At 55.0% G+C, this 12,803-nt stretch overlaps 1 protein-coding gene across 1 annotated transcript in view; it reads left to right on the top strand.

Moving 5' to 3' along the window:
- Nucleotides 1-12,803, top strand: part of MYH9 (myosin heavy chain 9) — a 90,857-nt gene that overhangs the window by 37,323 nt on the left and 40,731 nt on the right. Inside the window, exon 4 of the mRNA XM_007165677.3 lies at nt 12,382-12,409. Within this exon, the coding sequence (XP_007165739.2) occupies nt 12,382-12,409 (28 nt within the window). The remainder of the gene's footprint in view (nt 1-12,381; nt 12,410-12,803) is intronic.

The following is a 12,803-nucleotide window of genomic DNA, read 5'->3' on the forward strand; positions in this document are numbered from 1 at the left end:
TCTCTGTGCTTCTATCAGAGAGTCGTCTTTCTGGAATGCAAATCTGATCAAACCCCTGATTTGAACTCTTGAAAAGTCTCCTCAATGGCCCCAAAGATAACCCTTAAACCCTCCAGCAGCATACGATGCCCTTTGTAATTGGCCTGCTGCCTACCTCTCCAACTTCCTGGCTACATGGAACTCCTTACATTTCTCCAGTAGGCCTCTCTGCTTGAAACCGCCATGCCTGTTCCATCTGCCCTGCAATAGCTGGCAAATCTCTAGTCTTTTGTTAAAGACACGACTGAAGCATTACTGCCAGCCAGGGAGGATGTCTGGGCTAGCCCTAGTAATACTCTGACTTAGGTGTGGACTGGGCCCTTGTTGCCTTTATATTCTCAGAGCTTAGTCAACTACCTAGCACAGGGCTACGTTCTCATATCTTGTATTGATAGTGGTTTTTCATGTCCTATTACATGGGCATCCTTTTTTTTTTTTTCTTTAAACTTTGTAGTCAATCTAGGCTGTGGTGGTAATGAGTCTTATCGTATTAACAACTTTGTCCCTGGTTTAGTGGTTTAAAATGGCAACATGTGGGTCTGTCTTGTACCATCCACATAGTGCTGTGGAAGGTGTTTCATTGCCAAGCTTGGTGCGAATTATGTAGGTTGTACAAGTTTGGCCTACCCTTTGGCTCATGTTCACGTCTATCAAAATTCCTTGAAGAAGCCAGCCCTTTAGTTTTAAAGTAGGATGTCTGTTTCAGAGTGCTAACTAGAACAGTCTGGTAGGAGAACATTCTGTGAGATTCCAGAAGAGCCTGAGTCTGTCTCTAGAGGTTATGAGTCAGTTTTCTCCTTGCTCTCATAATTGGCCTCATGCAGGAAGTGCACCCTGGAGTATTCTTGAGCTCTGCACAACTGAGTTAGGGCATGTTCCCACACTTGGATCCCAGACCTGAAAGGTTTTCTAGCAAGTGGGACTTTTCACTTCTTGCCAAGCCATTATGATAAGAATAATGTAGTGATGTACAGCATGGCGCCAGGAGTCGGAGTCTCTGGAACTGGACTGCCAGCCTTTTTTCTGACAATCTGTGGGACTTCTTCCCAAGGAGATTCGCCCAATTATTACGTGTTCAACAACCACAAAGAATTTTGAAGGGCAAAAGTCAGCGTTATAGGTTGGATATAATAGGGAAAAAAAAAAAAAAAGGGAACTTGCAGAGGGCTGGAGCTTTCCTTTGTGTTGATCAGGAAGTCTTGGCCATAATGGAATGGCCTTGATGGGAACTGAGGAGCCACCCCAAATTATGAGGGTAAATGGGTGGGTGTTTTCATCTTTTGGACGTCTGCAGGCACAGGAAACCTAAGGTCTTGGTGCTTTTTAAAAATTATCTGTGTAGGTGCTGGGTCCACGTACTTTCTAAACCTCAATCTGAGAAGTTTTTGCCCGTTTCTGCTTCATGTTGGACTCGGTGCAGCTCTTCAGCCCCCATGTTGACCGAGGACGTTTCCAAGTTCCCTCTTGTCGCACACAGTTGACCTGCAAATCAGCAACAGATTTCTTGTTCTTGGGACAGGGAGGAAGTTAATTAACAGAAGTTGCTCCTGTTAGGACAAGACGGTTCACCAGTGAAGGAAGTTCTCGGGCGGAGCCTTTGGTGCCTGCCCTGAGTCAGGTGTGGACAGTGGAGCCTTGGGGTCTGCAGGCTGTTAGAGTCAGTGCCTCTCTTTTGGAGAGCGTGTCTTACTTATTAGCACATGCTGCCCCTCTGGCTTTGGGGAACACAGGTCTGTTCTCTGACACTTACATCCTAAAAGCCACGGCCAGACGGTTCCTTTTCTGCTTTTTCTTTAAACAAGAACTAGAAAAAGATTTCCTCCCTGAGCTGGCTGTGGCTTATGACATACTAGCATTTATTCTGCCAAGTAGGGGAGTTGGTGGCTTTGTCTGGAGACTTTTATGAGATGAGCTCTTTGACTTCTCCTAGGGACCTCCCTCCGTCTTTCATCTCTTAAACGCTCTGGTTTGCCTGTAAGTCCTGATTTATGCCTGCCGTCTTGCAGTTAGTATTAACACTGCCCTCTCTCACTTTCAGAAGCACTCCAGTTTGGATGATGAATTATATGGTTACTTTACGTATTTGTCGGACGAAGCCAGGGTTTCTCAAACTTGGCACCATTGACGGTTTGGGGCTGGATATCCATTCTCTGTTTTTGGGGGGTGGGGGTGGGGAGGGTTTGTCCCGAGCATTATGGGATGCTTCACAGCATCCGGGCCTCTACGCACTCGATGCCAGCAGCACCCTCCCTCTGCAATTGTGACAACCAAAAAGGCCCCTAGACATTGCTACCAAATGTTCCCTGGGGGGCAAAATTGCCCCCACTGCAGAACCACTGGACTAAGCATTGCAGATTGGTTTTATTCTAAGTGTCAGCTCCCATCAATCAGTAGTGCCTTGCCTAACCCTGTGTTGACAAAGGATCTGAGACTCAGTGCCAAGGAATGCTGGGATAGATTAGTGCTGTCTGCCGTGGGCACAGGTTGGGGCATGGCAGCATATGGTAGCCTGGATTAGGCCATGGAGGTAGTAGATTGGAAAGTGCCAGAATACTCAGAGGTTGAGTACATTACTCTGGCACTGGAGGTGATGGCAGTCCAGGTGGAGAGACAGACATGTTTGTACACAGGGAGCTGTGGCCAAAGCTGTATAACAGGACAAGTTGCCACCTACACCTGGAGCCAGCGTGACTGCGGCAGGTGTCGGCTGTCTTGGGAATTCAGAGGAAGGTGTGGCCGCCGAGGCCTGGGGTGGTCAGAATGGCACTGTGGAGGTTGGCTCCTGTGGAAAGGCTGGCAGGTATATGTCAATAAATGGTTGCAGCACAGCCCAGACGTACCTGGCTCAGTTTTGTTTGTTTTAATCCTCAGCCTTGGGTTTAATTAAAGTTGCGGTGACCTGGTAGGTTCACCCTCCCAACCCTGGCTTTCCCGTTCGGTTAATATGTTGTCCTGGGCATTACTGGGCCTTCCTACCTTGTGGTTGAACCATTCCTCAGGATTCTATAAAGCGCGGAAGGCTTTGAATGGTCTGAGGCCGGGAAGATGAGAGAGAGCAGAGGGCAGACGTCTGCCCTGCGGGGACAGGGTAGCAAGGGCTGCCCGGGGAATTCGGGAGAAGCAGCACGTGGTCTGTCAGACGCACGGCTGGGTGGGGAAAGGGCGCTTCTGGTTTCCACCCTCAGTGGGAAAGAGTGTGTGTGTTCTCACAGGAGGACTGGCCAGCCGAAGAATTTGAGCTCACTTATCTCCCCAGGAACAGTAGAAAAAGACCCTCTTCTTTGTTAATTAGTTAGAATGCCAGGTTTGGTTCACTTTCGGTGACTTTATGGTATTTTAATGAGCTCCCAGCATTTCTGGGGGAGTGGCAGCAGGGTTTGCTCTCATTCCAGACCTAAACTAATCCAAGAACTATTTAACCCTTCGCTCTGCACTAATCCCACTTCTGCTTCTCAGCGGAAGCTGCCCCAGGAGTGTTTGGTCACCAAGGGCCCGATGAGTATCCATGTGCCTCTTGGTGCTTGACTAACCTTTTTGGGTAAACAAGGAAGGGCAGAATTTGAGCGTTCTCTTCACATCTGAGGACGATCCTCCTGCATCGTAAAGGTAAAGGGACAGGCCCAGAAACATTAACTAACTTTGCCCAAAGGCCCCCAGAGAGCCAGCCCCAGAAACCAGGTCTCCCGACTCCCGCCCTGGTGCCCAGCCTCCAGGGCACCGTTGGTCCTCCTTCCCCCTGGCTGGTGTTTGGAGGGATGCTCCCGTCCGGCTGGCTGGTTAGGGCCGGAGGGGCCCTCCTGCCCCTCTCTCGGCGTTCTCCCCGCCCTGCCGCCTGTTGCCCCCGTGAAGCTGTCTGCCCTCCAAGGTCTTTCTGAGGAAAAGCTCCGTGCTGGGGAGGGGCTAGGAAGTGCTTCGACGGTCCAGTAAACCATGACTTTGAGCAGATTCACCAGGACAGGCCGCCGAGGAAGCCGCAGATGTGATGATTCCACTTAAGCAGGAATGTGCCGGCCAGGAGGCTCAGGCCCTGCCAGGGGGCCCTGCCAGCCGGCGGCACACAAAGGCCCCGCTGTCTGAGGGAGGCCTGTAGGCAGCAGCTCACCCCGAGGGCTGCGCTCTGTCACCCCTGCCACACGGTTACCCCTGCCGGCCGCCCATGCTGGACGCAGCCCCTCTGGGGCCTGCTGGGGGCGGGGGTGGCCTGAGAGGCAGGCAGGTACACTGCAGCAGGAGAATGGGGGTCCAGCACCTGGGGGCCCACCTGTCTCGGGGGCCGCCTTGACAAATGACACGGCGGGTCTGGAGTAGGTCAGCAGAAGGAGTCTGCTGGGTCTCTCTCGGCCTTAGCTTAAGTGAGAAGCTTGCCTTGTGACCAAGAAGCGTGCAGAATAGAGAGCACAGGGTTCAGACTAGTCGGCGTCTGGCTCTGTCACGTCCTGACCGACTGGGGTCCACTTTGGGCCTTCATTTTCTCATCTGCCTCTTGGCCGGATAAACGTACTTGGCAGGGTGAATGTCAGGATCAAACAAGGGGCCGTGTGTACGGTTCCTGGCCTGTGACAGGTGCCCATTAGAAGGTAGCAGTGGGACCTGGAGATGCGGTGTCTTGACTGAACAGTCCCTGCCTTCCGCGAGACCTGCGCACAGCACATCCCGTCCGTCCACGCTCCCATTTGCGTGATGAAAGTGATAACCAAGTGCTTCCTCAGGTGGCTTCTTTTTTTTTTTTTTTTTTAATATTTGGGAATTTCTTTTTTTTTTTTTTAATTTTATTTATTTATTTATTTTATTTATGGCTGTGTTGGGTCTTCGTTTCTGTGCGAGGGCTTTCTCTAGTTGTGGCAAGCGGGGGCCACTCTTCATCGCGGTGCGCGGGCCTCTCACTATCGCGGCCTCTCTTGTTGCGGAGCACAGGCTCCAGACGCGCAGGCTCAGTAATTGTGGCTCACGGGCCTAGTTGCTCCGCAGCATGTGGGATCTTCCCAGACCAGGGCTCAAACCCGTGTCCCCTGCATTGGCAGGCAGATTCTCAACCACTGCGCCACCAGGGAAGCCCCCTCAGGTGGCTTCTTAATCTCCTCGGTGAGCATCCTCCCCGAGGCCAGGCTCTGGGTACCAGCACGTACAGGAAGTGGCTTGTTGTAGCTGGTTCCCTGCAGCGACCGTGTGATACACAGGTGTGCGCCGGCAGACGCAGCCTCTAGCTTGTCTCACGTGGTCCACGGGCCTCAGCTGGCAGCACGAGGCCTTGGGGTCGACGTGGCCTCGGGGGTCTTCAGGAGAACGCCGTGCACGCGAGAGACGGTTCCTCCGTGGCACTGGAGTCGTCCTCTGTTGACTTGCTGGTGGGCTACCAGAGGGGCGTCATGACAGGCAGCCCTGGGCCCCCTGCCCCAACACCGAAGCCCGGACAAGGAGGCTGCTTGGTTAGGCCCCCGCCAGAAGGAAAGTCGACCCACGGAAAGAGGCTACTTAATTGTGGTCACGCCTGTCAGTCTCATTTCTGTATAATGGTCTTTCTAGAAGAGGAATCTGTGGTTAATGGGTCCTTTTCAAGGATTCAGCTTTCGGCTTGCTTTTTTGTTTTGTTTTTAATCCAACCCAACAGGGCGGCTCTGCTTTGCTCTGGGCCGCCTGAAGTGGGAGAGGAGAAGGAAGTGACCTCTCGGAACCTGAAACTTTGGGGGTGGTCGAGAACTTGGGCCCATGTCTCTGTTACTGTAACCCCCCTCCCCCCAACAAACAAACAAACAACAAAAACTCACCTGCATAGTCTCTAATGGCTAAGCTGCTTTTTGCTTTTAACTTCCCTGGCCGAGTTCCTCTCTCACTGCCTGCTGAACACTGCCTAGCAGCTCGTTTTTCCTGTTTTCTCAAGTTCTGGCCCTGAGACCCCAGGAGAGCATGTCCTGGTATGTCAGGGCTGAACATTGGTGCATTTGGAGAAAAGGGTTGCTTTCTTCCCCTGCCTGATTTCTGGAATTAAGCTATCAGAGGAGAACAAAGTAAATTCCCTAAAACTAAAGAGATAAGAGAGCTGAGAGTCTGCAGGCCTAGAAGTCAGGATAACATAAGTGGCTTCTGTAAAATCCCTTTAGTCTTGACCAAGGCTAATGGCCCAGTGTCGACCTTTGTAATAAATTCTGTTCTTCTGGCAAAACAGTGCTGACCGGGGCTTGGGGTGCCATTCCAGCTGGGCTTCCTGACTCTTGTCGAAGAGCTGGTCTCTCCAACACGAGCTGGACCTCAAACACAGTAGGGCAGAGCTCTAAGCTGAAAGCCAAGAGCAGAAGCCCTGTTCCAGGAGCAAAATCTGGCCCAACAGTTACCAGCGCATCTTTTATTTCAGTTGAGTGCCCTTCTCAAGGCGACCAGAGCCACTGGCTTCTGCAGGGAGCATCTTCCAGTGCCACTGTGGTTCGTCTCCTAGCATTTGTGTTCCTGGTTCTCCAGGTTTGGCCGAACCTGGGAATGGGACATTCGCAAAGCCTGCTGTCCTCCTTGGAGGGCTGTTTGTGCTCCGACTTGGAGCCAAGTTTGTCCTGAGCTTTGCCTGGCGGTGTCCATCTCATTTCCTGCTTGTGTCCCTTTGTTCTTCCTTCCTGTCCTCCCCCGAGAGCCCAGCCCTCTGCAGAGCTGTGACCTGTGGCTTAGTGCTCTCTGTACCGGACTCAGCCAGGGCCTCCTCCTGCCTGTCTTTTCTTTTCCCCGAGGGATTGTTTCAGAGCAGGGCAGAACTGGCCTCGGGGGTTGTCAGGTCCCCCCCCCCACCCCACCACCCCGGTGTCCTCTTGGCCTTTGCAGTGGGCCGTCTACACTCACACGTGGCTTTTGAATCTCCCTCCATCCTGGCAGGCTCATGAGCAACCTCGGCAGCAACCCCACACGGAGAAGTTCTCACTTCCGGCCCTGCCCGCAGGAAGGTGGATAAACAACCAGCAGTGCTTTTGGCGGGTTTGCCTGTGTGCTGGGAGCCCACCTGTGTGAGCCGCCAGATGCATTTTGGCCAAGAGAGGGTTTGTCGGGGGCCTCGCTTGCCCCCGAACAGAATGAAAGAGCAGTCCCTCGGGCTTCTTCCTAATTGTCAGGGGTGCTGGTGGGAGAGGGCTGCCCGATCTCTGTCTCCTGTACCTGGGGTTCAAACCCCGACGCTACCCGGGGGAGCACGTGGGTGGAGGCAGTGGTCGGGGCCAGCTGGCTTCCGGCCTGGAAGCTGCTGATCGAGCGTCTGCTTGGTCTGGGCCCACCCTTGAACCTGGCGAGAACATTGCTGGTGACCACGCCGTGTGCTTGGGAGCCGCTGGCAGGCTTTCCTCCTTGCTGGCTGACTGCGGTGCAGGCAGACAGGCAGGCTGCCAGGGCTCCGTGACACGAGGCCTCTGAGGCGTGGCACCGACCCACGGCCTCTGCTGGCGGGAAGCATTATTTTGCACCTGCTTTTCCTCACCTCTCCGTTTGCTTCCCAAGCGCTTGTAACCCAAGCTCGCGAGTTGGGCTGGCTTTGGAGAAAGTGGCAGACAGCTTGTGAGGCCGGTGTGACACATCGTGAGTGGGGATGGCCCGTTCCGCGCAGCACTGAGGCGGGGCTGCTGGTGGCACAGAGGGCCCTGCCCTGTAGGAGCAAAGTGGGGAACTAGGCAGGCATCTGGAGGCCTGGGTTCTTGGCCCAGCTTACGTGACTTTGACCAAGTCATTGGGTTTCTCGGGACTTGGTGTCCTGACCTCTAGATGCAGGTGATTGGACTGCCTGCTCTCTAGAGCCTTCCCAGCCTCCAGGGTCTGAGCTCAAACCCACAGGTCTCTCCACGTTTTACACCTGGCGAAGTGCTTTGCATTTTGGCCCATTGGGACCAAAATGCTGCCCCGGAGTTTGCCCCAGCAGCCCGGGGCTCCCATCCCAGGTGACGCGGAGCAGGGGTCCCACAGGGGTCTGCTGTGCAGTTTTCGCAAGACAACCCCCTTGGTGGTGGACAGTCTGAGGCCCGCTGGCCATGGGTCGTGCCGTCTCTCACCCCACGCAGGCGTGTTGTCCAACCTGTAGCTGCCCTTGCATTCGTTTTTGCTTGGCCCGTATGCACGGCTGTCAGTTCTCGAGAAACCCGGCTGACCTGAAGACAGGTCCCGCGGGCAGGACCCTCTTCCAGGTGCCCCCAGAGAGCAGCCCCGCGGCAGCTCGGCAGGCGTTATCTTAGCGAGCGCTCCAGTGAGTCAGCCCTGGGCAGCCGCTGTTGGTGAACCGGGCCCCTTCCCTTCCTCCTGTACTTCCTGTCGGGGCTGATGTCACATCGCGGCTGAGCAAGCCTCGTGACCTTTTATGGACAAGAATCGGCAGCTCCTCTCACAGAGGAAGTGAGCCAGAAGGCCCCTCGCGTAAGCCTGTACCTGGGCCGAAGTACCTGCGGTCAGGGCTCCCCTCCGCCCACCTGCGCCGGGGCCTTCTGAGCTGGCTGGAAACACCTGTCTGTTTGGACATCGATATCGGCTCCAAAAGGCCTCAGGGCTTTTGGGGTTTAAAATAAAATCAGGGGAGGGAATGGCCTCATCACCAAACATGTAACTTAAAACCTTCCTCGCTGTCGTGTTCCGAGGAGGCTGCGCAGTGGGGAGAGCTGGGAGGTGCAAAGGGCTGGGGTCTTTAAGGACAGTTTCCAAGCGCCTGCCCTGTGCCTCGTGCTTCAGGCACCCGCATCATTCGGTCCTTGGAGCAGCCCTGCCCTCTGATTCCCCAGAGGCCAAGGGGCCAGGCATCCCGAGGGGCCGTGCAGGGCGAGGCTCGTGCCCCGGGCTCTAGGGCGCGCAGCCACTGGCTTTCTTCTCTCCGCCGCTGCTCCAGACACATGGACCGGTGGTTGTAAAGTGTGCTCCCAGGAGCCCCATCTCCACTGCCCAAGCAACTCTGGTTTTTATCTCCTGCTGTTCATATTAGGGACTCAGGAAGATTTTTTCCTGAGGAAAGGCTGCTGCTGCTTTTAAAAGAGTTGAAAAGCACTGAAGAGATTCGTTTTCTGTCTCTACCCCATCCCCGTCAAGTCAGGACCAGGGCAGGAGGGGTTCAGGGGCCCAAGTCAGGCTAATGTCTTCATTCTGCGGGGAGCCTGTTGCCCAGAACAGGGTCGTCTTTGGTGGGCGCACTCCCCTGGTTCTGGGCTGTCAGGTTCCTGTCTGTCTGTCTGTCTCCTCTGTTGTGGAGGAAGGAAGGGTGTTTTCAAATAAGCCTTCGGTCCACGTAGACCCAAATAAGGACTTGAGCGAACAATGGAGTGGTCTGGACCCTCGAGGGTCCGTGTCCTGAGAGCTGACCATGTGGGGAGTGAGTATTAAGGAGGGTCCCGGCCGGAATGCACCGGGGCTCTGGCAGAGTAAACTGAGCCAGGCGGAGAGCCGGCTGGCTGCTGAGAATTCCCTCCACCCCCTACCCAGAAGAGATACTTCTGTGCTCAGGAACCGAGCAGAAGTGTGGTGAGACAGGCTTGGGCAGACCAGGGACAGTGCCTGCCTCACCTACCTCCTAAGAGATTACAGACCCAAACCCACTGTAAAAGCTGCGAAGACCGACGCTGGGGGCCACAGTGTCATTCATGGTGGGCAGGTGGATTTGGGGGCACCCACTGGTGGGGGCAGAGTTGAGGAAATCAGAAAGGCCTCCCATCACTTTTCCTCTGTGAAAGCATTTGCCCAAATGAATGTTCTGGCAAAGCAAATTAAGGTTTCTTTAAAGTGTAAAATACAAGGATTGGAGGGTTTCCTTTTACGCTCTGTTGACAGTGGTCACTTGGCTTCAGGAATTGGAGGTGGAAGGTCAGAGGGGAGGGAGAGCTGGAGATGGTGGGGTGGATGGAGGTTACATGAGGAGTTTGGGTCTGAAATTGGGATTTGAAGCGTGTGCAGGCCTGTGTCTATGTATGTGTGTGTGTGCGCATCTCTGTATGCCGTGCACCTGTGTGCACACACAGGCGTGTGTGTCTGTGTGTACATGTGCCTGTGTGCATACACACGTGTCTGTACACATGCCTAAGAACGCCTGTGTTCGTGTACGTGCACTGTGTGCACGCGTGTCCACGTCCCTGCGTGTGCACGTGGGTCTGTGTGTGCATGTGTGCCTGTGTGTGTGTGCCCACACGCGTGTGTTTGGGGGCTCTGCTTCCTGTTGTTCAGCAGTTCAGCATCCGACTCCTCCTCACACAATCAGAGGAATTCCAGCCATCCCAGGGACCAGGCCTGGGCAGCCCTGGGAAAAGGGTTCTTTCTGGGAGGGATGGGAACGTTTCCTTTTATGGTAGTGGCAGCCGCTGCTGCCGGCCCGCCCACCCATACAGGTACATTCTTGCCACTCTCACAGCGGGGACGGAACACGCCCATGAACACGCCCGCCGCTGGGCCTCCGCCAAGATGCAGTGGGGGAGGTGCAGCCCCGTCGTAGCTTTGTTGGTTCCAGACTCATCAAGGTGGGGTGGGTGCTGGAAGCTGCCACGGCTTCCCCAGCGTTTAGCACCGCTCCCGCCGCGCCTCCCCCCTGCCCCCCCCCCCCTTCCCTGCTGCCTTATCGATACCCGGCCGGGTCTATGAGACTCGGCCAGGTCTATCTCAGCCCCTGCTGTGCCGCCTCGCAGGGCCTGGTCCTGTGGGAAAATCGAGAGGGGGCAGCAAGGTCACCCTCTGGGTCTGCTCTGAGCCCTTGCCCGGTGCGGGGCAGGGTGTGGGCTGTGTCTGTGTGAGTGGCCGGGTTCCCTCCGCAACCCCTGCGCTGTTGATATTTCTAGGGGCTGGAGGGAGGGCAGGGACAGCTGCAGCTTGTGTTGGATGCGAGGTTTCTTTTTGCTTCTCCCTGGCCGGACTCCCTCTCTCCCTCCCGAGACAGGAGAAAGGTGGTCGTAAATGCCCACCCGCGCAGGCTGCTGGGATCAGCGCGCTGGAGGCTCCCCTCACGGAGGGGCAGTAGGCCTCGCTGCACGATGTCTCTACTGGTGCCGAACAGCTAAGTCCGTCTCCCGAGGCCATACACACAGGCAGCCCTGAGTCACCCTCCCGATGCCCTGCAGGTTCTTGGCTGGGCAGTTGAGCCGGTGTGGGTGTCCTTCCAGATCACCGACATCGGTGTCTATCCAGCACTGACACCACTGACAGCTACCAGAACCCTTGTTAGTTCTCAACTAGTTCTCCCACTGCCCTGACCAAGCCGTCGCCACCCATCACAGCGACTTCATGATGGGGAAGTGGGCAGACCGCAGCCACCTGTGGAGTTCATTCTGTTTACAGGGTTCCGGTCTGGGTCCTTTTCACGTTCTTTCTGTTTTTCAAACTAATCCTGCCAGGGAATTAGTAGCACGTTTACTTTATGGATAAGGAAACCGAGACTCGGGAATTACAGGGCTCACTGCAGCCCAGTGTTGGTCAGTAGCCTGGACCTGGATTCAGGCTGATTTGACCTCCAGGAGGTGGGCGTATCCCAGGCGATGGGATAAAATGAGTTTATATTTTCAGCTATTGCTTAAAATTGCACACTCGGTCCTGAGCCAGTTCAGCCCTAATATCTTACAGCATTTCTGAGAAACTTCGCTTTCAAAGCCTGGCATTACTGTTCCTCCTGCCTTCCAGGGGAGTGCATTGTTTACATCCGTACTTGCTGACCGGTTCACAGAGCGGGGAGAGTTGGTGAAAGTTCCTGACCCCCAGGCCTGGAGACCACAGGGCTCACAGAAACTGGTCAGAAGCTGATTCTGATGAGCTTCTGTTCTTTCCGAGCTGCCTCCAAACTCCCATTACTGAGAGTTTTCCCCGTGCCAGACCCCACACTGGTGCTTTCGTGTGTGTGACTTCCACGTTGTATACCATCATCCCCCGGGGCTCCAGGAAGGTTAGAGCTCTAAGACAGCATCTTAGCCCAGGGCTGTCCCACAGCAAAGCCAGCCTTGACCTCACCGCTCACCCCACGTCTTACCTGTGCCTCTTACCCGGATGGGGACAGTGTTTAAAACACCTGCCGCAGGCCTTGTTTCTAACAGCCTCAACCTCCAGTTAGAAACACGCGGGGCATGAAAGTAGACTCCCGGGGAGCTTTCCAGAGGTTGGCTTTCTCAGAGGGGGAGCGACAGAAGTCTTTCAGTGTCATGGGGCCAGGTGGGCAGCCAGGGCGGGCAGTTTGAGCTCCCGGAGGAGGGAGCAGCTGCCCCATGTCGCTGCCACCCAGGAATGTCCCTCCTCCCCGTGACGGTGGCATGGAGGGCCAGTGTTCCAGGCTTCACGCTCCTGGGAAGTGGGCAGGACGATGGGCGGCTCTTCAGAAGCCAGAGCGGGAGGCTTTCATGTCTGCTGGAGGTTAACCTGATGTCTCTTTTGTTTCAGACCGAGAGGACCAGTCCATTTTGTGCACGTAAGTGTTTCTGTCCGGGTGGCAGGGCCTGTGTCACCCTGATCTGTTCTCACTCTTGAAGACCCCTACCAAAACCTAGGTCGATGAAATCCATTCCCAATTCAAGCCCCTGCTGCTTCTCCAAGGGAGAGGCTTCATGTTTGCTCCTTAGTGGTCCTGCAGCATGGATGAGCTTGATTTCATGGCCAGAGATTTAATCTCCTTCCTCAAAGGAGGCGGTGGAGATGAGGGTGGCAGTGCAGAGAGGAACAGCAAGCGTCTTCTCAACAAGGCAGGATTGGGAGCTGATTGGGCCCCCAGGACACGTTCACTCTGGTGCTGAACCGTGGCTTTCTTTATCTGGGCTTCTCACCTCCGTCCTCTGAACCTAACAAGGAGCTGATAAATAAACCCG

The sequence above is a fragment of the Balaenoptera acutorostrata genome, chromosome 11 (assembly GCF_949987535.1).
Source record: "Balaenoptera acutorostrata chromosome 11, mBalAcu1.1, whole genome shotgun sequence".
Lineage (NCBI taxonomy): Eukaryota > Metazoa > Chordata > Mammalia > Artiodactyla > Balaenopteridae > Balaenoptera > Balaenoptera acutorostrata.